Raw genomic sequence first — 25,796 nt, 5'->3', positions numbered from 1 at the left:
ATTGAAAGAGTTTGGGAAATTCACTGGAATTGAATTTGAACTGAGGACCATTCATTATTCTGTTACTTTGTTCCCCTGTCATGTGACAGCTCAGAGGGCCCTGATCCGATTTCGAACCACTACATTGTGTTTGCTGTGTCTCATGTGGATGATCGTTGTGTATTGTAGTATATATGTAATATTTGTAAAGCGTGTGTGTGTTTAGATGGATTTCAGAATTGAGTGGCATTTTGAGGCTTGTGCATGTGCTCACAAAAGCATGTATTTACTAGGTAAGGGCCTGCTTAAGTTGACACAAACTGGTCTCTGATCCATCTCTCTGCAAAAAAGAAGTGAGGACACGGGGAGAAGGCGTCTGCCTCTACCCTACATCTGCAGATTCCTCTTTCCTCTTCATCTCTCTTCCGTCATTGGCTCGTTGCCTCTCCTCTTCTCTGACAGGTGAAGAGCAGAGCTCCCACGCTCCTGTCCTGTATAAATAAGAATTAATTGCTGCTCAGCTATCAGCATATGTCAGCTTCTCCACCCTGTTCTCCACCTCATTTTCATCATCCATTCCTCATATCTGTCTCTCCCCTTCTATCGCTGCAATGTCTAACCTTTACTTTCTCTCATAGCAGTGCCCCAGCTTTCACTGCTCAGCTCTGAGATGGTTTGCTGGTCAAGTGAAGCAGCGAAAGTAATTGTTGTAGGAGGAGTCTTCTATTAGCCCTATGAAAGAGCACAAACACCTCTGCCTAGCTTCATGTCTTTCTGTCTGACATGAACCTTATAATAAATTGTAAAATAAAGGTGCTGGGAGTCTGAGGAGAACATTTGAATGCTAGGCTACCCCTTTTATTAACGACTGTGACTTGACAGGAACTGTCAAATTAATCAAGGAGTGCATCCATTACTAGTGACTGATGGATCATCCTGAAAATGCTCCTGCACATGAGGGGACAGATCACATCCAGTAGTTGAAGAATCATTTTATTTGCGATAAAGATAGCAATTATTCAGTTAGCATTAGCAATTATAGTCACATCGTTCTCCTATACATGTATTAGGTTGTGAATCTGTCAGTCTTCAGATAACCTTTTAATGTCTCTTGTAGTATCCCAGTGTGTTATCTAGTAGGGAATGCAACAGATAATGATGTACTGCAGTTACGTTTGTTTAAGTGGGTATAGGTTTTAGTGGCTTAAAAAAAAGCAGGTAGTGTGACAAAGCAGGTAAGTGAGGGTTGGCCAAGCAAGAGTAGCCAGCAGAAGGATGGCACGAGTTTACTGAGGGGCGGGGGGGAAGTGAGGGCATTGAAAATATTGATGTTTCTGCAAACAACCAGAAATCAGCCTTTTGTCCAGGGAGAAGTCCAGTAAGCTTACACTAGCTTAATGTGTAGGCTGGAAAACATTGGCCGTGGCAGCATTATTTTCCCCCCAGCCAGCACTTTTCTCCTTCTCCCCTCTCGCCTTTTCCTTCCATCAATGAAAAAATGTGTTCAAGCATGTAAACGTGTGTGTGTGTCTGTGTGTCTGTGTCTGTGTGTGTGTGTGTGTGTGTGTGTGTGTGTGTGTGTGTGTGTGTGTGTGTGTGTGTGTCTGTGTCTGTGTGTGTGCAAGAGATAAGCTGGGTAACTGGGTCCAACATTGCTCCAATCCTGTTAGCATTAGCGATTAGCAATGGCTAACAGGCCCCTATTATGAGTGGGGGCTGATTCCAAGCCGCCTGACCCCACACATACACACACAGTACACCAGTGGAAGGATTACCACTTGATCCTTGATTAGTAATATTTGACTTAAAGTTGTGTGTTTGTGTGTGGGTGTGTATAAAAGCATATACATCTGGTACAATCCTTCACCACATTGAGACGTGCAAAGCAGCTGTCAGCATTCAGTCTGTGTACTCTCCTTCGCTTTTGCTTAGCCCCATTGTGGCATCTTATATAATTGCGTCATAAAGCTGTTTCATATCTAGAATAAGTGTCAGGTCATACTTTTGATAACCCTTATATTCACCTCAGAGAGGGGAGGAAATAGGAGAAGACTAACAATAGGTTAGTCCCTTCCATCCCAGGTATGGGTTTGCTAATTTGATATTTTTAGCCATCCAGCTGGAGTACTCCTTCAAAATGACTAATTATCAGGTTGTGACCCTCACAGAAGGAACCAATTGTTACTTCATACCTGCCTTCCCTTCTCTATCCATCTATCTTTGCCTCTTTCCTCCTTTAGTTTTCACTGACTGAGGTCCAGCTGATGAAGCTGTACTAATGACAATTTTGCCACATCTATATATATTGTTTTCATTGTCCAGGTTTTTCAGTCTTTTTTTTCCTGTTTGTCTCCACCTATACATTAAACTTATTTTTCATGTCTTCTATTTGGTCCCTACTTTTGTCTTGCTGTTTTAGTTTCTTCTAAACTATTATGTATTTATTACTCTAACTTGTCCTTTATCTGACCTTTAGATTGCTCTTCTTTCGATGTTTGTCTATTTACATCAAAAACTAAAGTAACTAAAAATAAGTTAATAAGCATTCCCAGTGAGAAGAATTGCCAGTAAATCTTTATTTTATTTCATTTTTTGTTTTTCTGTGTACCCTTTGTCTAGTTTTTCTCCTGTTATATCTTCTTTAGTCGAAATCTAAAGACTAAAAGATTGTTTCTATCAACTGTTTCTATCTGACTGTCTACAAATTTCTGTCTTCTTTATGTGGGTGCAAACCCTGACCTTTAGAGACTAACTTGCTTAATGTTTACATTTTCATTTTGGAATGTGCTGTGCAGTGAATAAATCATGTACAAGTTGCACATGTGTATTCCCTGAACCGTACGCCGTGAAGTAATGCTGGTTCAGTATGAAAGTTTAATAAGCCTTTGGTGCAATCAGAGGAGATGAGCTTTGGATCATAACCTAACATTTCTTAGACCTCCCCTGTCTTCGGCTGCCCATTAAACACACTTACCTACACATACATGCTTCTCCCTAACGAAATATTCATGCTTTTTTTGTTTTGTTTTTTTGAAAAAAGGTAATGAATGAAGTCAAACAGATCCCAGTTTCCCCACTCACAACACAACCCTTTGAGATTTGATGTGTAAACACAGATATGTTCCTGTACATGGATGGAAAAGAGAGCAGGCGCTGTTGCTACTGACCATCACAAATTTGCTGACCATCACACATTTAGTTGTTTTTTGTGTAGATGTGTACATATGTATTCATGTTGTGCAGAGTTGGTAGAGTCTAAAGTGAGGTTTAAAGGTCCACGTACCCAGCTTGTCACCCATTTCACGGTCAGCTGAATAAACCTTTTGATGTGATTCAAAGGGGGATCGCTTACTTCAGTCATGAGAAGATATGACAGTTAAACTAAAAAAACAATGCTGTAGATAAATAAATTATTCGAATCAACACAGTCTGTCTAGAGGCGTCCACGGTCAGGATGCTTCTGGTGGCGGCACCAGTGACCTCTCTCAGCTGACAGAAATTAATTTTGACAATTAAGTCAATATTTTAAATTTCCAAGAATATACTTGTTCCTTCTGCTAAAATGTAAGTATAAAATGGTTAAGCTATCATGCAAGAGTATCTTTAGTCTTTGGCGGTTGGCTGGATACAGTATGACATCACCTCTCACTTCATGTTACACATTTGTCTCTATCTTATGTTTCTTCGATAAAAGGGTTAAACAATTAATCAATAAACTAAATTGGCTTGTTAATTAGTGATGAAAGTAATCTAGTTGCAGTGTTAATTTGCTTATGGTCCATACTGTTTCTCAGTAGCATACAGTTAGCCTGTGGCATCTCCTGTGGTTAAAAACGCCATCCAACACTTAATGAGCCAGTAGAGATTATGGCCAACTAAAACAATTAGGGACTCGTTCTCTTAACAAGTGGTAACTTGATTCAGTGTTTATGTAACATATACCTTAATGGAGCCTTTATTGCTGCTGCTACTTTGGTTATGACCACCCTTTTTACCCACCATGTCATGTTTTGTTTTTTGTTTTTTCTACACTGCTGTGACAAGTGTGTGAATGTCGGTAACCCACCTGTTGCTCAGTGTGGCTCATAGCAAGCCTCATAATGTAGTTGTGAGATTTGAACCACCTTAATCTGCAACAACTTGAACAACTACCAAATCTGAGTCACCCTTGCTCTTTCTGTTTGGCTCCCTCATTCACCGTCTTTGCCCCAGTGTCTTCCGTGGCCTTTCAGTCTCTGTTTTATCTCATCTGTCTCATAAGGTTTTGCCCATCTCACTTTTCCTTTTTATCTCCTCCTTGCTCACTTTCTTTTATTTATACTGTTCTCAGTGTCATATCCCTGAGCATCTCCCTTTCTCTTTCTCCTCCTTTTCTTCTCCTTCATTGTCCTTCACGCATATGCACACTCAAACATACTCATATGTTATCTCCACCTCTACCCAGTGAAGGCGTTCTCTTGTTCCCAGGCAGGGTGGGTGGTCTCAAAAGGGAGAAGGAAGTTGGGAGGGAGAAAAAAGATTGAAGGAGTTCATATGTTTAGACTTTGCTAGAGAGGAATAGTTGCTGACATCAAAAACATGTGTTGTGAGTGCCTTATCTTCCAGTGTTTGCATGTGTTTTTATTTATCATTTTTATTTCCTGTATAGACTGTGTAATTCATCTTTGATGCATTTGCTGGCATTCATCTCTGGAAACTGTCCCGTGTGCAGAAGCATATTTATAGTACGGTGTGCACATGTGGCTCCCTGAACATGTTTGGAATATGCGATAAAGGAATCTGCTCCATATTTCCTTGTTTCACAGTGGGCGTTCAGGGGGATAGAAGTAGGGGAGAGAAAGTCTAACTGAGATTGATAGGGAAGGAGGTTTGTAAGAGGTAGGGAGAAGAAATAATGCGAGGGGAAAAGAGAGGAAAAGGAGGGGTGAGAAAGGAGGATTGCGAGAGAAGGAGAGGCAGAAGAATGTGCAAAAAGACCAAGGCAGACATGTCAGCGAACAAATTGAAAACGCCAATTTCACTTTGGCCCCCACTAGCTCGGCCCAGCCTCAGCCTAGACTCAGCCTCTTATTCCATGTGTAAATGAATGGTGTCCACAGAATAACACACAATCACCTCTCTCTATCCATCTCACCCTCGCTACTTCTCCTTCACCCCTGCCTCTGTATGATCAGCTTTCTGCCCATGTTCCCACCCATTTTTTCATAATTTTCACTATTTATCTCTCTTTTTTTTCCCCCCGGCCTTACTGCACTTGCTGCAGGTAACTCTACCTGATTTTCAACAAAGGAACCAAATATAAAAAAAAAAAAAAAAAAAAAAAAAAAAAGTCATTTAAAAATATCAGTTTCTTTCCTTCTTTTTTCAGTCTTATAGATGCAGGGCTAATTGTCATTATGTTTTCAGTTAAGCATTTGCTGTATGAAAAGTAAAAATTGTGAAAAACACACCTCATTTAAAAGTCTAAAACCAAAATAAGTATTTAGTTGCATTTAATGATTTATTTGTTGTATATAAGAGATGCAGAGAAATATGGTTTTAACTTGAATGCTAGACTAAAATGAATATTCAACAATCAAAACAGTTAGTTTTTTTTTTTTGTATAAAGGCACAAAGACGAAGATTTCTCATTCAGTGTTCTGCAGGCCTGCTCTCTGGTGGAATTCAAGTTTCTTCAATAGTAATTTCTCTGCTAAATAAATGTGCATTCAAAAATGTGTCCAAAAATCCATTTATTTATTTTTTTAGGAATGTCGTTTTAAAATAAAGAAGTTGCGGAACAAAGTTATATTTCTGCTGTACTGGTGCTTGACACTGTAGAATATTCTGCATAAATATGACCTAAAATATGAGACAGATGCTAGCTAACTAAAGGCCTCTCTTGTACTGTGTAATAAGATGTGTGCTGAGACCATAGTATGACGTTTTTGCTTAAATGAGAGGTGTTATAATTGGGAACAACCGAACTGTGCATTTAAAACCTGATCCCCACATTTCTGTTGTGCCTCTGGACCAAGAAGACTTTTCCTCATCGATGGAGCTATGAATTCAAACCTGCTGACAATTTTAGATTCTTCGTTAAAACAAACATGCGTGTTTCTGGACTGTGGGAGGAGACCCCAGTTGCCAAAGGAAACCAACACAAGCACAGAGAGAACATGCAAACTCCAAACAAAAAGGCCACAGCTGGCCAGGGTCGCGAACCTGCAACTTTGTAGCTGTGAGACAGCAGCACTAACCACTACTCCAGTGAAGAATAAATTCAACAGACATTTACACTGTGACATTGCTCTGTCCTCTCATTTTTATATCAGCTCTATGCACATTTCTTTATCCTCTCCCCTTTAAATCTATTCATATTCAGTATTATTGCAGGTGTCAAGATGAATTGCGCAGTATCATATTGGAATAGGTGATATCATATAGTGGCAAAGTTGTTGTTAGATTCAATCTGTGAGGGCCCCATAGCCATTGGCTCTGGATTTTATCACCACTCCACTAGAGTAGAATAGTCTTGCTATCTCTCACCCCAAGGCCATTGGAGATAGTGACCATACCAGTGGCAGTGAGAGTGAGTAGACACTGTAGAATTGACAGAGGCATTAGGTTATCATGGTCTATCTCAAATCTTGCCAGCTATCAGCATCCTATCACTGCAACAGTGGCCCAAGAGCAGAGAAAAGACAACCTTGCTACCTAGCTTTTGTTTTATATCAAAGACATTTATTAAATAGACTAGTTAATAATGTAAAGTGCGCTTCAGATAAGGGGGTGTGGGGTTCTTGATGAATGAGTATCTTTAGATAGTGTGTGGTGCAGTGGAACTTGTAAAGCTGCTTTTACTTGCCAGTTGTAATCACCATTTATAAATTATTTGTTTGGAGGTTGGACCAATCTCGTAGGAGCTCTTTAGCTTTTACTCCTTCAGTTAACACACCACCATCACATCGCCACTTTTGAAGCTTGTTGTCTCATTTAAAGCGATTGCATAAAACTGATTATCCTGAAGACGAGTCAATTACATTTCAACTCTTATTAGTTTAGGATGCAAAAATGAAATTAGATGAGAATATTATTGTTGGAGATATATTACGCTTTTCATTCATCACTGGAATGGAATGAGTCATACAGTGATGGGGATTCGAATCTCTTAATCAACTCAGTGCTCTGCCAGGCAGCAGCGGATGTGCTGCGTGTTAAAATCACAATATAGCCTGTCTCTCATCATTCATTTTTATGGCTCTTCAACTGTGGGAGCACTGCAGGGTATGACATTACTACGAGCCACTAGCTGAACTGAGTTTGCTCTTGATATTAGGTGATTTTTTTTTTCTTGTACGAATTCAATGCTAAATTAAAAGACTGCAAACATCTTATGAGGTGTTATTGGTGTAGGAAAAAATATTGCTTTAAAATACAATATGTGATTATAAATGGTAATCTTGATGTTCTTGGTTTTTTTATTTCAGTATACTTATGAAGGCAATGACATCAGCGACCTGCCGGTGGACCTGTCTGTGGTTTGGAACGGAAACTTTGTCATCGACAATCCCTACAACATTAAAGGTGAGTTTCTGCTTCTAGTGCCAATTTGGCAAATGTAATAAGTGCTATTAAATGCTATCTATAATATTTATATGTTATTGTTACTGTCTCCAACTCTTTCAATTGAGCACATACTGATTTGTATCCATGTCTGTCAAGGCTCAGGAGTTACCCCACAAGCACTCTTTTATCACAGATGATGAGTGGTAGTAGCACTATAGGTAGCACTATAGGTATTAAAAAACAATAGTAATAGCTCTCCTCACTGGTTTGTGAATGTGTGGTTATACACGTTTTGCCCAAATGTGATGGACTGACTGAAAATGGAATACTGGGTGGAAGTTCAGTTTCCTTTGTTTTATTCCTTAGGCATTAAATTGTACAAAACATACATGTTCAACTCATAACTAACTGGCAAAATTAGGTTAAATTTCAGAATTCTTTCACCTCCTTAATGATAGCATCACAGTTTTGCATCATAAATATATCTCAAGAGACATTTCATTATACTATTTATCAGGTTTTTAGACATCCACGCTTAATTTGACAGGTATAATTACTATATTTAAATGCATATAAAATGTATATCTGATTTTAAGCAGTATTTGAGTATATAATAAAAACTCTTGCCTGCAAGCATGTCCTGCCCTCCACACAAAGAAGCATGTAGAAAATTATTAAAGACATACACATATTTGATGCACTGATGCACATGATCTCATTGTCTTCTTCCATAGGGAAGAAGACAATGAGATCATGTCTGTTGGATATAATTACTAGTAGGACTGTCTTTATAGTGCTTTCTGCATAATTATGGTGGCCTGTACAGCACAGCAGGGGGCTGTAACATTATTCTCATGCTGTGAGGCACAGTAACATCGTCAGCTACCACTGCGTTCGATACAGCCTGTGGATGACATGCACAAGGAGTTCTTTACAACAGAGGGAGCTTCGATGTCTGGTCACGTTTGTTACCCTTTGATGGTTAAGGATGCTGAAAGAAACCAGGTTTTTCATGTAACATTTTATATTAAAAGCCTTTGCATCTGTAAGGACTGTGATGCTGTGATCTTTGCCAGCTACTTTGTTCAATTTGCTGATGTCATTCCCTGAAGTCTAAACGTACCAAGCAAGCTGTTGTAGTGTCAGATTACATGTATTTCTCAAGTTGCTGACTGTTACTGATATTTTACATTGACATGCTTGTAACATATACCATACATATGTGAACATGCATGCTGCAGGGTCTCCACTGCATTCCACAGTAATAAGGTGTTTACATTTGTTGAGGCAACACAAAATGTTTTGATAGACAACGGTGTTCATAGTGCTGCAAAATGGCAGCTGTTATTTGCAACAGCATTGATGATGTACAATATCAGCAGAATGCATCAATGTTATCACCCCCCCCCCCCTGTCTGTCTTCACTGCCAGACCCCTCCCTCTTTCTCAGTCATGATAATCATCTGGTGGAGTGTGAGTGATGCTCACTTATCTTAAATACTGATATGTTAATGTAATTAGAGAAGTGTCATTTAGCAGCCGGTAATTGGTACAGGGTTGCTTTAAAGCTGCTCCATGACCAATGGGATTTGGGGATGGAATAGCAGAGAGAGAAAAAAAGATTTCACTGTACTATTCCTGAGGCCTTGGGGAAATAGTGCTTTAACTCAACTTTGTTCCTGTGACATTGAAGAAGTTTTGGTAATTTTTTGGAGAAGTTCAGAAGCTAAAAATTCATTGTTTAAAAAAAACAACTTGATGTTGTTTGTCTGCTTCATTGGCTTTGTCTGCAGTCATTTAAAACAAACAATATTGATAGTAAGTTATTTCATTCTTGCTTCATCATCCTGCAACCCACAATTTAATAATTCGTCATTCTTTGTGTCTGTATTTCTGCCCTACAGCCCACTTGTATAAGTGCTATGCACTGAGGGACAGCTGCGGTATGTGTCTGAAGGCAAACCCCAGGTTTGAGTGTGGCTGGTGTGTACAAGAGAAGAAGTGCTCCCTGAGACAGGAGTGCACTCCTCCAGAGAGCACTTGGATGCATGCCACCACAGGAAACAGCCGCTGTGCGCACCCCAAGATCACTAAGGTAAGCTGTGATAATAATGGCACATGCTCACACGTAACACCCACTCCTACAAACCATGCTGAGGAGCATACTGAGCTCCTGAAGCTCACCATGGTAACACATGCCTGATTGCACATGCATGGGAGTAGACACATCCACTTCTGAGTGCTCAACATGCAGCAACATACACTCTAATGGACAGTATATTGCTACGCACCCATAACAAAAAGAACTTGGTTTCCAGCATGCAAGAAAAACATTATTTAGCAGTACTAATTAATTTTGTTCAAACTGTACATTTCGCAGCTCACTCTATAAAAAGTTAAATCATGGAAAGATTTTTTCACTGATTCCATTTTCATGCTCTGAGGCCAGAGAAAGGCCCACTCTAAAATCAACATTGCACTGAACTGCTAAGTCATGATGAAAACTTTTTTACACCATTGCTAAAGAGAAATGAGACATTTTAGCTGCTATTTGTTGAGCGTTGCCCAGCAACTGTACTTTCGAAAACAACAAACAAGTGGGGTTTTTGTTAGAGCAGAGGTCAGGAAGGCAGAGGGCCACGAGTGACAATTAGCCCTTTGTAACAGGGTTGTGATTGTCTCTTGTTCGGTACATCTTTAAACTGAATACCTGCCATTTGACACAAATCAGTGGTTTAGCAAAGCAACCTCATTAGTAAAAGTATGTTTTCCAAAGATGAGATGAGACTTTCAATTCCTTCTTGTGCTACATCACTGTTTGGCCTCAGCAAATAAAACGGGCATCGTAGGAGGGAGAGCGGCAGGAGAGCATAGACAACTTAGAAGCCTTCACCACAGCTCCAACCATAACACAGATGGGCTGGTCAGGGGGAAGCAGTTCCAACACACCATGACTGAACTCAGTGACATGATTAGAGATGATGGCTACACACACATACACCAGAGGAGGCTAAAAGAGTGGCTGTCTAGACTATGAAAGAGAGAGAGAGAGAGAGAGACAAAGAGACACAGGGAGAGAAAAAGAAAAGTGTGTTAATTGTGTCCCACCTTAGTTGCAGAATGTGTGTGTTTCTGTGGGTGCATCTGACAAGCTGGGTGAGCTAAGCCATCTAAACTCTGTGGCGTGCCCATCTGTTGCCACCAGTAACAGGGGTGGTGATCTTCGTCTGACTGCGACCTGGGTCACCCTATCTACAGCTCACCGCTGGCGCTGACACACACGTGCACGTACACACACACTCACAGAACACGGCTCGAAAGCTTCGCTCCGCTGTGAGTTTTGATGCTCCGTTATTTCAGTCTTTTTCCCTGTTTATACTTTTGTCCTTCAACATTTTCCCATCTCTTCCTTCTCTTAATCCTAGTCGCTAAAGCTTCCAACGCAGCTTTTTTCTTTTTTTAAATGTATCTCTAATAAGATGAAGAATGATCCCAGCTGAAACGAGTGCCGTTTCTCGCCATTTAAATGAGTGTGAAATATATGTATGCTTTTAATGGCATGCCCATTTCACTGATGCAGACTTTGTATGGATTGAGCCCTCAGTACATTTCCTGTGTGACACGGGTTCATCTCTCTGAATGTGTAATGAAGATATTGGATAATTGGGGCAGCAGCACATAGATAAATCTGTTAGCTAACGCTCTCCCGCTCTCTTCTTGCTCACTTCAGTTATTGTATCTCTTTGAAACAAGCACACAGAGGCAATTTGGAAGTGTGTCTGTACTGTACCAGAGGGATGGGGGTGGGGCAGCCTGTATGAAGGGGTTTATACACTTGTGTGCATGTGTGCAGGCGCAAGCATGTGCTCTTATATGCATTGTTAGGGGTAAATCCTGGCCTCGGGGCAAGATGGTGGTGGCAGTCAAGAAACAGACGTAGGCGAACTTCAAAAACGGCAGGGGGGAAAAACAGACTGCAGGTTTGAGAACACGGAGGGAGAGACAAAGAAGACAACAGGGAGATCAGAGGAAGACTTATCACTGTGCTACGCCGCCAGCTTCACCTTTCCGCTCCACCTTTGACATTTACAGTGTGACATTTAATGCCAAGAGAACATCTGCGAGCGACAAAGAAAATTTCTTCCGTCTTCTGCCATTTTATCCTTTAGTTCTTACAAAGAGCATCACATCCACCACCCAAATTAAGTATTACTCCACTTATAACCATCCATTCAGTCAAATCCCTTTTTTCCTGTTTGACTCCCCCCAAACCCACTTTTATTTCTCTTTGCTTTATTCTGGCCACTTTGTTCGTTTATGCAGCATGCTAGCTGCGGTGTGGCCATTAGTTAGCGGATTAGGCACTAATTTCATTTGGACCAGAGAATGTGTGTTCGCCGGGAAGGAAGCGCCACTAGAAAAGAGAGTGTGACTGTGTGACATATACACACTTAAACACAAAATACACACACACACACACACACACACACACACACACACACACACACACACACACACACACACACACACACACACACACACACACACACACACACACACACACACACACAGACCTTTCAAGCAAGTGTTGAACCCATTTGGCATAATTTCCCATTGTGCTATCGCCCATTTGATGTTAAATACTATGTAGTTGGGTACAATTCTACCAATAGGACTGTGTACATAAGTACTGGTCTCCAAACACAGCTATTGACATTGCAGACACTAAATGATTTGTTTAAAACATAATAATAAAAATTTGACTTGTGCACTTTGACTTGTGCACTTATTAATTTGTGCTCCTTTCACAATGAGCAAACACACATACAGTTTGCATGTGAGAATGCATAACCATACTTGCACAAGCAAAGAATACTCCCCCGCCCACACAGCAAGTTTAAAATCATCACCTACAACACAATGCTCGTAACCCTTAAAATCACATTCACTGCTACAAAGAGAGCCACACACACAGACACTGCCTTATGCTGTCTCCAAGCGTACTGCAGCAGTGTCCTAGTACTGGCCTTGGATGCTGCCTGATCCTCCATCATTCATCAGCTCCTGCCTGCCGTCTCCTACGGGACAGGCAAAGCATTACAGCTAGTCCTTAGAAACCAATTATAACAATATAGGACACGCAAGTATATGATTGTGAGGGTGTTTGCATTTTTAGTATCTTGGCATGTGGCACACTTATGTGCCCTATGTGGGTTTTTTTTGTTTTTTTGAGATTGTGTTTTTTTTGTTGTTTTATTAAAAATCTTGTTTTAAATTGTCTACGTCATGTGTGTGTCTGTGCCTTATCCAGCTTGTGTGCTTATGAAAGCCTATGATTTCTCTCCCATGTATTGCCAGACTTTCATCTTTCTACCTTCTTATTCCGTTGTCTTTCGTTCTTTTCTTATCATCCTCTATGCATCCTCTCTGTCAATATTTCCTCTCTCTCCCACTTTTGACCATTTATTATTTTCCGTCATTTATCAAACATCATCTTCTATCTTCCACCTTCTATCTTTCTCCTGTTCCTAGATTCCAGAGATGTTTGTATCTTTAGAAGGTGTCCTCTGCTTTGTCTCATATGTCTGCAGAACCGCAAGTTTTATTTTTCACTATACTTCACATGCCAGCATTTAATAATAAAGACTTCTCTTATCTAGTCTTCATTTCTTCATCAGTTTGTTTGTGACTTTTTTGTTTTTGAGAGGCTTTCATATCACAGATAAACTTCAGAAACCTTACGCTATGTTCATATCATCTCTCCCGTCTTCTGCTTCCCTCCTTACTCCTCCTCCTATAACTAGCAGATGTTATCTGTGCACTGCTGCTCAGCCGGCCACAATAGGCCTCACACAAAGCCTCCAACACAATGGGAACACAACTCGGGGACGAAGAGAGAAAGGAGTTTGAATGGGTGTAGAGCACTGTGACTGCAAGAGGAGAATGGTGTGAGTGTTTAAGCTGTGAGCTTTTATCAAAAAGGGCTTTTTGTTTGTGTTGTTTAGTTGTTGATGTTAGAACAACTTGTGTATGTGTGTGTTGTTTGGATTAACCAGTGCTTATAGTGAAAGAGAGATTTGATTACCATATCTGAAGATTCAGACTGGTGCACGGCTTTGTGCCTCTCACTCATTTCTCTCCGACTAAAATGTAAGCATTCGGGCACTTTGACAAAGAGCAAGAGAGAGAATTAAAAAGACAGTCTGGAGAAGAAGAAGGAAAGGGCAGAGGAAGGAAGAGAGATGTTCATCAGAAGCCTTGCTGGTGTAAGATGGAAAACGCCACTTAATTATATTACTGTGGCATTTCAGTTTTGGCCTGGATGACCATGGGCTTTGTTCCCATTGTGTGTTCCTGTTAGTGGTGTCCTGAACACCTGTGGCTTTTACTAGCCTGCCACCATTTCTGTAATGATGTTAGACCTGGAGTTCACTGTGAGGTATGGTGAGTTTGAGAGAGTGGATCTAATTTATCTGTTAGACAATGGATACTTTTAATAGAATTGTTTGACATTTTGGAAAATACAGCCTTTACTGCTGAGAGGTTGATAAAAAGATTGATGCCAGTCCCGTATTGGTCTAAACATTTCCTAACAGGACCCCTGTAAGACAAATTTTCTATTCTTTTAACTGTACTTTCTTACTGTTTGGGTTTTTTATGTATTAACCAAGCAAGATATAATATGTTAATTACTGAGCTTTTGGCCAGTGACAGAGCCAGAGAGAAAAAAGGGGGTATCCCCCCCCCTTTTCCCACATGTGTTTATATGTCCACATAGACAGTTGTGTTCAATCTATCAACTTTAAATGTCTACATAAAGCCGAAAATAAAATAGGAATATATATTTCTATGCTGTATTTAGGGTGGCTTCTTATTGAGAGCAGAAATGGGAACATAATCAGTGATGATTCTTTTTATCTTTCCTTTATGGAGGTTAAAGACTGACCTTACCCACGCCCCCACTCCACAACACGCAGCCAACAATGTCTCATCCTTTTCGCCCTCCTCCCACTCATTCGCAACAAATGACCACCCCCCCCCCAGCCAGGTTCTAATCCAATTAGATTTAGCCCTAATTAGTAATGACTGATTACCAAAGGGACCATTGTCTGCGTTGGGGGCAGTGTGAATGGGACTGTGATTAGCAAATGGGCTAGCCTTAGGTAGCCATTAGCACCTCTGCACATCTTTTGAAGACCTCTAGGGGAAAAGTAGGGGAGCAGAGGTGTGCAGTAATTGTATTCAGTAGATTAATTGTCACAAGGTTAAATGAGAGATGTAAAAGGACGTTTGATGGGTGGGTCCAGGTTAAGTGTGCGAGTTGGCAGATTGTGAATGTTTGACAGAGTTGAGGTGGCTTTAATGGATCCAAAGTCATTTTTCATTTTACTTAATGAGGTGGCTTTGATTCATGCAGGATGTGAGATGACCACAAGGATTTAAGTAAACTGTCAAACGAATTTAACTGCAAATGTCCATTGTGAGATTCGGTGATGTACTGTCATTGGTGGACGTTGTAACATACGGTATGTTGTTTTGATTAATTTGTGTCGTCTTCCATTTTTGTTCTTCCAACCAGCTGTATCCAGAGACAGGACCCAGACAGGGAGGAACCATGCTGACCATCACTGGTGAGAACCTGGGTCTGCAGTTTAAGGACATTCAGAATGGCGTTCGCATTGGCAAGGTGACCTGCAACCCTCAGGAGGACCAATACATCAGCGCTGAGCAGTACGTTCACACAATCCTTATCTTCATCTATTCACACTCATCGCTTACTCTCAGGCTTCTTGTTTCTGAGACTTTACACCCCTACTTGTTGTCTATGTCACCTTCCTCACTGAAATTAAGTGGAGTTTTTCCATATAAAAACACCTGTGCCACTGTGATGACAACTCCTGTCAAGTTCTGGACAGTATCTGTTCATATATGCAAACCAACACTCTGACAGTGGCTTTTAGATACAAAGAATTTACATAGCACCTTTTACCTTAATAATGTGATTTATAGCTAAATTAAAATGTTACTATGTGTGACCACCTTCACAAGATATGTAAAGACATTTGACGTGAGTGTTATACATCCTTTAAAAGTTGGTTGTCATGTGAATGCTTCCTATGATTAAGTTGTATTAACTTATTTCTCGAAAATTCTGTGTCATGGTGGCTGCCCCAGCTGGGAGAAAACTGCCATTTAATAACTGCATTTGTACGTTGTTGGCAAAAAAGTATAGTTTTTACCAAAAAAAGTATAGTGAGTTTGACGTCCAGTTAATTGGACATGACTGAACTTTTTCTTTTAACTGTAAACAGATCGCCTCATTGCAAAAATAATACCATAGGAATGCTCAATTAGACTTTTTTATGAAAAAAACTAAATTTTGTGAAACTAATAGATGAGTCACACACTTTATTTTATGTTGAATTCAGCCAGAAGCAGAAAATTTGCAATTTAGGACGAGAAAAAATTGGACGCTCGTCACAGCTGGAGATGTCCCCGGTATTCTATTTCTAACTATGTAGCTGTCATTTGTACGCAAATGCTCTGTTTGCTGAGGTGTGCAGCAAAGTCCCAGCAGATTTAGTTTTCTCTCTGCCCCCTTGCTAAGAAGGAAACAGAAGAACCGTGACTTTGATGGTTTGACAGTCAGGACAACATAATGATGTGCAGCTCTCGCCTGCAATGACAGGTGTCCCCAAAATGTGTTTACAAATATGGTAGTGACATGTCAGCCCTGATTTATAATTTAAAACCACAAATATTGTCATATCTACGTTGATATGTGATGAACACTTTATTTCACGTGTTTCTGTAGCTGTAGAGTAATATCAGGTGGCTCTTTCTTGTAACTATTTCCTTACAACATGTTCATTTTGTCCAACATTTAAACCCACTAGGATGTCCATGTCTAACCCTTTGTCCCATTTCACTGCTTTGGCCTGTTGCCATAGCACCCGCAGGATGAGGAGGAAGGTGCAGCTAGCACTGAGGCTGTCATGCTAATTAAAAGTGATGTTAGCCACACGGTGCCATTAGTGGCCTGGTTAGTCTCGTCATCCCCTTGACCCGATCAGAGCTGTAGCACAGGAGATGGGACAGGGTTAGGGATTGACTGCACAGGTCAGAGGTCAGGTACTGCAGGGAGGGTGGAGAAAGAGGGGGGCTGACTGTTGAGAAAAATGTAGACACATTGTTCTCACTCTGGTTATCTCTCTCTTTCTTTAGGCGCTTCTTGCACATTCCCTGTTTCTGTGACTGGAGCTGAATTATTATTTCTCAAATAATACAGCTTTCTTTTACTAAGTCTGTCATTCACCTCATTAAATGTTTACTAGATGAATTTGATTCCACAAACTAAACCATCGCCATTGGTAAACAACAGAACCCAGTTTTTGTTTTAGTTTATAGTCTTTTTAGTAGCTTTTGTGTGAGCTAATGACATGTGCTACATTTTTTTTTTACTGCCAGAACTCACCTTACTTAGTTGATTGAGTGATGTAGAAATTATAATGTTGTCAAATGTTGCATGAACTTTCTGTCTTTCTTACCACATATTAACATCTCAGTGTAGCCACCTGTCATCTGTGCTGTAATGATGCAAGGTAAGCTGCCGTTCAACTCAACTGAGAACTGTCCAGCATTTTAATCACGACCCTTGTTTAATCACGACCTGAGTATATATGAAAGGGAAATAAAAACAATAGAAACACACGGCATCGGAATGTGAAATTCATTGTCGCTGCAGTGCTGCAGTTGCCATGGCCACCTGCAGGGAGGATGGAAGCAGGCGAGTTAATAACTCATCTCGAGGTGGGGGGGGGATACGTGTGTGTGTGTGTGTGTGTGTGTGTAGGATATGAGCTTGTTCAATTAATCAAGTTCTCTCACTTTAACCCTCTCTCACTTTCTTTCTCCTTCCTTCTCTACCTCTCTCTCATCTGCACTCTCACCCTTTCTCTTTGTCTCATTTGTTCGCTCTGGCTAATTAACAGTCAAGTGTGTCTACAGAGAGTGAAACATGAAGTTTGTGTGTGTGTGTGTGTGTGTGTGTGTGTGTGTGTGTGTGTGTGTGTGTGTGTTCTCTGCCCTGGGCTACAATGCCACTTCTCCCCTCACTCAATCATTTCTCCAGTGGATTTTCATTTGGCCAGCCAGCGCCCAGGGCCAAGTGTGAGGCTTATGGTTCTAGAGTGTGCCTGCATTAATGCACACACATACACACACACCAAACTCCTCCCTTTCTTAGCACTGCAGATTCTCACTAATAGAGCACTTGCTTGGTATTTGTTATTTTTGTGAACAAGGCTACAGAAACAGTTCTATACTGAGCTGTGGGAAAGTTTTTCATACTTGTTGCAGTCATCTGTTCTCTCTCTCTTTTTTTTTTCTTTTCTTCTTTGTCCAGCAAACCTACTTTGTTTTGAAGGCAATAATTGAATACCGTAAAATGGACATTTATTTTCAAGGGTTAAACTCATCTCTCCACTGCTATGTTTTCCTCTTTTAGGATTGTGTGTCGGCTGAATGACGCAACAGGTTACAGGGTGCAGGATGCTCAGGTGGAGGTGTGTGTAAGGGACTGCAGTCACCCTGACTACAAAGCAGTCTCAACCAAGGCCTTCACCTTTGTGGTAAGCATAGCCGATAAAAGATGCAGCAAAGACAAAACGTTTTAGGTGTTTAAATCTTGGATAAACATCCATGTTTAATTCCAGCAGCCATGATTTACGAGTCTTCTACCTCTGTGTTCCACTTTAGTCACCATACTTTACTCGTGTCTATCCCTCAACCGGCCCACTATCTGGAGGAACCAGGATCACCATTGGGGGCAGTCATCTCAATGCAGGCAGTGCCGTATTTGTGAAGATAGGACTTCATTCCTGCCGATTCGAGAGGTTAGTGAGTCTAAAGTACTCACATCTATGATGTGTTGTGGTAGTTCATAGTTGACAACATCAACAACAGGTATTTGAGTATTGCATAGTTTATAATTTTTTTTATAGTAGCTTTAAAGTTGCAAATAGTAGTACAGATAGTCTGCAATTCAAAAATGTAGTACATAGACTGAGCATGACAATATAGGGCCTGATACTAGTACTAGGAAGGAATATATGAAGTCCCTAGTTACAAAATTCCTGTTTGTAGAGGCATTAATAGTGGCTGCTCTCACTGGGAAAATGAGCCGTTGAACATTCATAGCTATGCTCTAGAGGGAGGTACCGTGACTGTGTATAAAAGCATTCCACGCAGTGGAGAATAATGTGTATGTGGTATTACTGATGCAGAATGTAATCAAATGATGCCATCTTGGGTTTATTTTTGCACTCACTGCAAAGTTTTCTTTTTGCCATATGCTACTCTATAGATTATTTCAAGTTATAATGCACTGTCATTCCTTTTCGCCGCTGTCTGTCAACTTTTTCTTTTTAATAATCCTAGTGGTTTCTTGTACTCACCTGCAAAGCTGCAATTGTGAGGGTGACAGTGTAGCCTTTCTCTGGGAAGCTGATACCATTGTTAAGTGCTGTGAATACCTAAATGCATGGCCCACATTTTGTCAGAGATAAGACTATAGTTTGAAAGTATTGATATGACATTGTTGGTAATTGGTAAGTCGCATTTTGCTGCTTTGAACTCACGTTTGTGATAGATTAGTTTTTTAAAAATAATCTGCAATCATTATCATCCGTTGTCACTCACTCTGCAAGAGATTTTGCCAGGATTTAAAGAAGAAGAGACATAGATCCAGTTTGATATGACTCTAATTCCTCGAGCCAAGAACTGTATTGTTTCTTTGAGTCCCTTCCTAGCAAACTGTCAGCAAACTGAGCTCTGGACTAAATCCATCCATGTATGGTGTCTGGCAGATGGCAGAGAAAAGAAACCTCACAGAAAAGTAAAATGAGCACATATATACTGAGAGAATTTTCTTTGCAAAAGTGTCCCTTATCAAAATTACAAATGTTATAAAAATACTCCTTATGCATTTCCTATCGTACCTTAAGCTTTATTCTACAGTTTTGCTCATTTATGTTTTTTCTTGTTTCTCTTCCTTTAGAGCATATTCTCTATAACGCTGGTGTTTTTATTATAGTGTCATCCTTCTCTCAGGCAACAAGCGACAGGTTAAACTAATGAGCTTGGACCCATCAAGTTCTTTCTATATCATATCAAAAGAAAAAAGTAAAGGCCAATTTAAAGATCTGTAGCACATCCTGTGAAAGGTGAACATAATAGTCTTGGCCTTTCATTCACTGAGCAGCAATAACCTTTATGGCCAAAGTAATGAACTGGTTGAGTCCATCTCTTTAATGTGTCTTTGTATTCAGTGGGGCTTCTGCTTTAATCAAAACCTATTTACCCTGAGTCACTCATCCTCTTATCTCCCTCCCTGCAACCCCTTTTCTTTACTCCTTTTTTCTTACTCTCTGTATCCCCTCTTGGCTTTCTTTTGTGTGGCCACAACCTTGTCAAAAATACGTAACTGGCACCACAGGCACACTCAACAGTAAAAGTGTTGTGAAATTGATTGCCATGGAAACGCAGCACTAGTGGAATGTAGAAAACCATTTTTTTTCTGTATTGTCCTTGTTTTTTTTTTTTCTCCCCCCTTCATCCCCTCTTCAATTCGCTCTTAGTCTAAGGACATGAATTGAAATTGCCTTTTGGGAGACAGCAGGAAAATGTCCAACAATGATGCCCAATGTTTGTTTTTGCTTTCTTTCACCATTTTTTGCTCACTCGCCCAACAGTAGCCCACCCCTCTGCAAGCTGCTGGAAAGGAGCCGCCAAAATAGGTTTTCACTCATTCATCTTCTCCATCAGCTCCAATCTTTCTATGGATTTCACTTTCACAGCAGATAAAGGGGGGAGGATTTGTGTACAGATCAGCTTGCTCTTCTCATGCTCAAAATTCACACTGCGCCGCCTGCTATCATGTCTGCACAACACACACCCACTTACTCACACTTGCAGAGCACTAAAGGATGTTAGCAGCTGAAGATTGACACAAAACACACACACACACAGTTTTAATCTTCTACGTTCGTACTGCATTTAAATGCAAATTTACAGACCTCCACACAGTATATACCCAGCTCAACACAATGCGGTTACTCCCAAACACGAATATGTGCACACATCATCTCACATGTAGCTGTCTCCCTGCTGCTCGCCCAGCAGTTTCATCCCCTTATGGGGGTAGGCCACAGCGGAATGAGCCACTGGAGTGGAGCACAAAGTTTCTGGCAGTGGCACAAAGTTTCCCAGCAGGTCACAGCTGGCTGCCTGTCTGCTAGGGAGGGAGTTACATCACACAGAGAGAAGACCAGCCTGATCTGCCACTTCAGATCTATCAGCCAGAGAAAGCGCAGGAGGGAAGGAGCGCTAGACATGGAGAGAGAGAAAGGGTTTTGAATTGCAGCACTCTGTGATTCAGGCTGATGAAACCATGGCTGGACAGACTGAAAGATGTTGGCCTTGTGGATAGGCGACTGTGTCACCAGCGTGTGTGTGTGTGTGTTCATGTGTGTGATGGTTGTTTGTGGCATCTGACAAATAACTAATGAGTTATGGGTTGAAGTAAGATTTTTTTTTCCCCCTCTGCGCACTCACTTTATTTTTTGTTCAGTGTTTCTATCTCAGAGCCTACAAGACAGTCACCTCCAAAAAAACCAACATTATTTTCAAGAACTTAGAATATACTGTACACCCCATCCATAGAGGACATCTGGGCTTTATATTTCTCTCCTGTCTTGCTGCTCTTCTAGGCGCAGCAGCAAGGAAATAGTGTGCGTGACCCCGATGGGACAATCTCCAGGCACAACGCCGGTCATGGTGGACATCAACTCTGCTGAGCTGAGGAACCCAGAGGTCAAATTTAACTACACAGATGATCCTACTATTCTTAAGATTGAACCTGACTGGAGTATTGCCAGGTGAGAAGAAAGTCTGAGCTTTTCTCTTAGCTAGTCTAGGCGCACTAAGGGAAAACCTCTGTCGGAAACGAGATGCACATGTCAACTTGGAAATTGATTCACTCGGCGTAATTCAGAGAAATGGTTTGAGAACTGGGCAATATTGGAATAATTGCTGTATGTGCAGCATAATAGCCAACTCCATCAGTCAATGTCTTATAATACTGTAGATCAACATGTCGTATGATTATTTCATGATCTGTGGTTTATATCAACAATGTGTGATGAATAATTCCGCTTTCTAAAAATTTATAGAATGGATACAAATGCCCCAATACAATATAAATCACTGGTGGTAGTTGTCCCATGAATTTAAGTTTTTTTCTGCCAACTAAACTGAAATATGAACTCCATGTAAAAGGTGATAAATGTATTATTCTGCTGGCATACTAGGTCTGGAAGGAAAAAAAATAAACAACATTCCTCTGTATTTTCACACTCTTCCTGCTTTTCAAAGACATATTATTTATTCTGTTTATCTTTATGTTTAAAACGTAAATCTTTGAAAGCAGGAACTGCAGTAAAGGAGGCTCCTGAAGCAGTGCACTGCTAGTTGATGAGCTGCAGCAGAGATGTATCTGTAAATATTACTTGACTTATTGAAATGAGACTACATAGCCACAGGAAGATTTCCTGTGCAAACACAAGCTGTGTTGTGGGGGGGGGGGACGCTTGGTGCTTCCAAATGCTAATGGGCTCACTAGCATGACCTAGAAACTCCTCTGCTCTTCAGTTTAGAAATGAAGCCACCACATAAACACATGCAAACGTACAAACACAAACTCTGTTGACAGTCTCATTTAACTGTCTCCCAGCAAAGTGTACTTCCAGGAACTTGCCATATATTATTTCCTGAGTTTTTAGTGTATGTATTTCTGTTACTTCAAAATCTCAATAAAAGCTAAAATATTGTACAGATTCCATAACATAGCAAGAGTTAAAAAAGTGAAAGCAGAACACAAACATTTTAATTAATAATCCCAATTTCTCGATCCAGAAACGGTACTCCTCAGCTTAGCTGTAAGTGTTTTAAGTTGCTTTTAAAGAACTTTTGGCTTATATGTCATATTCAAAGTCTGTATATGGTAAGGAGGGATGATTAAATGCTCTGACTCACTGTTATTTGTGAGTATTTTCCATATTACATTTTTCCACCAGACCTATTGTCTGTTCAGGCAGTGTAACAATCCACTGCTGCATCATCACAGGGGACTGAGGTGAAAATACGAGCTGCATTTAAAACTCTGCAGGGAGACAAAAGTCTCTCATCATGCGACAGAGGTATGAGTGAACGAGAAGTCTCATTTGGAATGAAATAAATAAAAGGTTGAGGGGCAGGCGAGGGGAAACGAGTATAAAAGTGTTGGCTCCAGCCTGGGGGGAAATAACCTTGGCACTATGCTTGTGTTTGGTGTTTCACTCAGCGCTCCCAGAGGAGGAGGTGCATGGTTCTGCAGGCCAAATGTGCTTTTATTTACCAAACTACAATATTTTGTCACCACACCCCCTTTGGTGACCCTGTTAGGGGCTATTAGCAGGGGCTATTGCAAACATTACCAAGCCTCCTTTGCCCCCCCCAACTTCACGGTTATGTTCCCAAGGTAACAACATAGATGCAGATGTCGTGTGACACTTGTTTACATTAAGTAGTACAAAAATGTCTGTTCCTATTACAGAGCTACAGTATTTCTCTGTAGGTTTGTCACATAAAATAAAGCAGTTTTATGTTTTTTGTTTTTTTTTACAGATTTTGAGCTACAGTATGTTGTTACCTCTAGATATCATAACAGCTCTACATACCATATAATTCCACCCACAAATGTGTACCTGTATTTAAACCTCTTAAGTTGGCTGACTGCCCTGTTTTCACACCAGACTCTGGTTTGGCACAGTACAAGGCAACTACGGCTATTAAGAGTATGTGTTAAAGAGAGATATAGTTTATTGGTGTCTCGTTGACTGTACAAGCACACTAAATTGTATCGTTATAATTTTACTGTTAAGCTTTGTTTTGGTCATTGGTGCCAGTGGTGACTCAGAGTAGCACTGGACTTCAGGCCTTACACCACTTCAGTTTTTAGGTTATATGCTTAAAACCTATACTTATTTAGCCTCTGTCAGAACACCTTATATCAGAAAAAGTTCAGCCTCTTAGGCCAGCAGAGACTGTCAAGAAGGCCGTATGGGGGCATAGGATTCTCACCCATATTACCTGTGTCTCTGCTGGTCAGCATCACAAAGACCTGAATAGGTCACAGGTGGAAAGGTTACAGAAAATGTCAGATCAGGGACAGTGAAGTATAGCTCATGCTGAAAAATACTGCAGTAAAACTTTAATGTACTCTGAAAATATACCCTCATAGCTTTCAGGAGATGTCGAGGCGAGGCCAAAAGCTCCCTAGTTAGCTTGTTCTTCCCTCCAGCCTCCATATAGCTTTAAGCAAGCTTTTAACATTCATGCAAGGGCTTTAGTGTTGCTATCATTACCTGAAAATGGGCTTCCAAGAATAAGCAGGTGAAAGGCTACAGCAGGAGCAAGCATTAATGGTAAATGTCCAACTGAAGGGCCCTCTCAGCTCCCACAGAGAATGGATTTATTAACGTTTATCTCTACTGATAGACCTGCCGAATAGTGAATGCACTTGGACCCTGGAAGAAGAAAAGTGCAGCAGGAGGGACACGATCATAATACAATTGTGTCTATTCTTTTTTTTTTTTTTCTATAATATGTCTCGTTATCTCTGTTTTTTTAGTGGAGGAACCATGTTGACCATTACTGGTACCAATTTGGCAACCATAAAGGAGCCCAAGATGAGAGCCAAGTATGGATCCGCCAAGTCAGAAAACGTAAGTGGTTGCACTGAGACACTGCACTGCACATTTTTTATATTAATAAAACTAAAAAAAGCTGTGACTTGACTTGACAAGTGAGACTGAGTGCGACCAATACAGACACACAGGTGTCTCCCTCAGCCCTCCCTCTCTGGAAAACCTGATTTTTAGACGATACACACACTCTTTGGACACAGACGCACACACCTGACCTATCGGTCAACCAGCCAAGGGCCCATTTTCTGTTTGTTTTTGATGTTGAATTTTCTTTTAGCAGTTTAACCTTTGAAATGTCAACCACCAATAAAGCAGCTCTGGCAAATCCCCCTCTCTTCACCTAACACCACGGGGCTTAGCTAACCTTTCTCCCACTTCCGATCTTCGCTGCAAGTAAAAATATTGCTTCTTTTTCTTTGTCCCTCTCTCTGCAGTCATTTTTATTTTGCACAGTTAATGTTTCTATTGACCTATAAACGGTTGTTCTGTGTTTTTCTGCACACCTGTATGTGTGAACATGTTAGTATTTGACATATAGAACATAACAGAGGGCTATAACATCCTGTGAAACTTTGCAAAGGTTTCCTACGCTGTGTTGTGCTACGCTTAACAGTTACTGGCTGACCTTGCTTGTTGCTCTGTGTGTCATTAGGGTCTAATTTGTTCTTCAGTGACTGAACCCATTGATATCAATGCTGATTTCAACACCGATGTTATTAAGCCAGCCGCTTTCGCTTTATGTCATTATGGAAACGTAATCATTCTGTTCCCTTAGCTACTGTTACTGTACATTAACTTTTATGTCCGCTTTTTTAGTGTAAACAAGGTGGAAAGGTTGTTAGATAGAAAATGAAAACCCATCACCTTTTGTGTTTCCCTTTCCCTCTTTTTTTCCTGTTTTCCTTGCTGCTTTCTTCTTAATTTTCCCATCTCTATTCCTCTTTACTTGTGACTCTTCACACTCTAGAACTGCACGGTACTCAACAACACTGTGATGGTGTGTCTGGCGCCCTCTGTGGCTGGATCTGATAAAGGCTTCTTAGACTCTGGCAGCAGCCCTGATGAGATCGGCTTTGTCATGGATGACGTGCACTCTGTGCTGGTGGTAAATGAGACTTTCAGCTTCCACCCGGACCCTGTGTTCGAACCTCTGAGCCCCACAGGCATGTTGGAGCTGAAGCCCAGCTCACCACTCATACTGAAGGTAAATTGATAAGTTTTGGCCTCGTATCTGCCTGACTTTGCTTTGCATGTGTCTGATTCTTTCTTTTTTATTTATTTTATTTATTTATTTTATGAATTTGTCTATTTTTCTTGTTTGTTTTCCCTTCTCGTGACTTTTCTGTGAGTCTTTTTCTATTGTTTTCTGTTTTTCTAATCATCTTTTATTTTTTGTTTGTTTTTTCCTTTCTCCATTCTTGCAACGCCTTTCTCATTTCATTTTTGCAGGCTGTCTCTCTTGGG

The 25,796-nt window shown here is 40.6% G+C and overlaps 1 protein-coding gene across 3 annotated transcripts in view; it reads left to right on the top strand.

Annotated features, from left to right (window-relative positions):
* The window catches only part of LOC137127310 (plexin-A1-like), a 175,857-nt gene that overhangs the window by 126,589 nt on the left and 23,472 nt on the right, over positions 1-25,796 (top strand). For all 3 annotated transcript variants that reach the window (XM_067504146.1, XM_067504148.1, XM_067504147.1), the window contains exons 11-18: positions 7,449-7,545; positions 9,432-9,622; positions 15,107-15,258; positions 18,035-18,158; positions 18,286-18,422; positions 21,297-21,464; positions 24,257-24,350; positions 25,300-25,536. In XM_067504146.1, the coding sequence (XP_067360247.1) occupies positions 7,449-7,545; positions 9,432-9,622; positions 15,107-15,258; positions 18,035-18,158; positions 18,286-18,422; positions 21,297-21,464; positions 24,257-24,350; positions 25,300-25,536 (1,200 nt within the window). The remainder of the gene's footprint in view (positions 1-7,448; positions 7,546-9,431; positions 9,623-15,106; positions 15,259-18,034; positions 18,159-18,285; positions 18,423-21,296; positions 21,465-24,256; positions 24,351-25,299; positions 25,537-25,796) is intronic.

Source organism: Channa argus, chromosome 5 (genome assembly GCF_033026475.1).
Source record: "Channa argus isolate prfri chromosome 5, Channa argus male v1.0, whole genome shotgun sequence".
Taxonomy (NCBI): Eukaryota; Metazoa; Chordata; class Actinopteri; order Anabantiformes; family Channidae; genus Channa; species Channa argus.
This window is presented reverse-complemented; position numbering and strand designations above follow the sequence as displayed.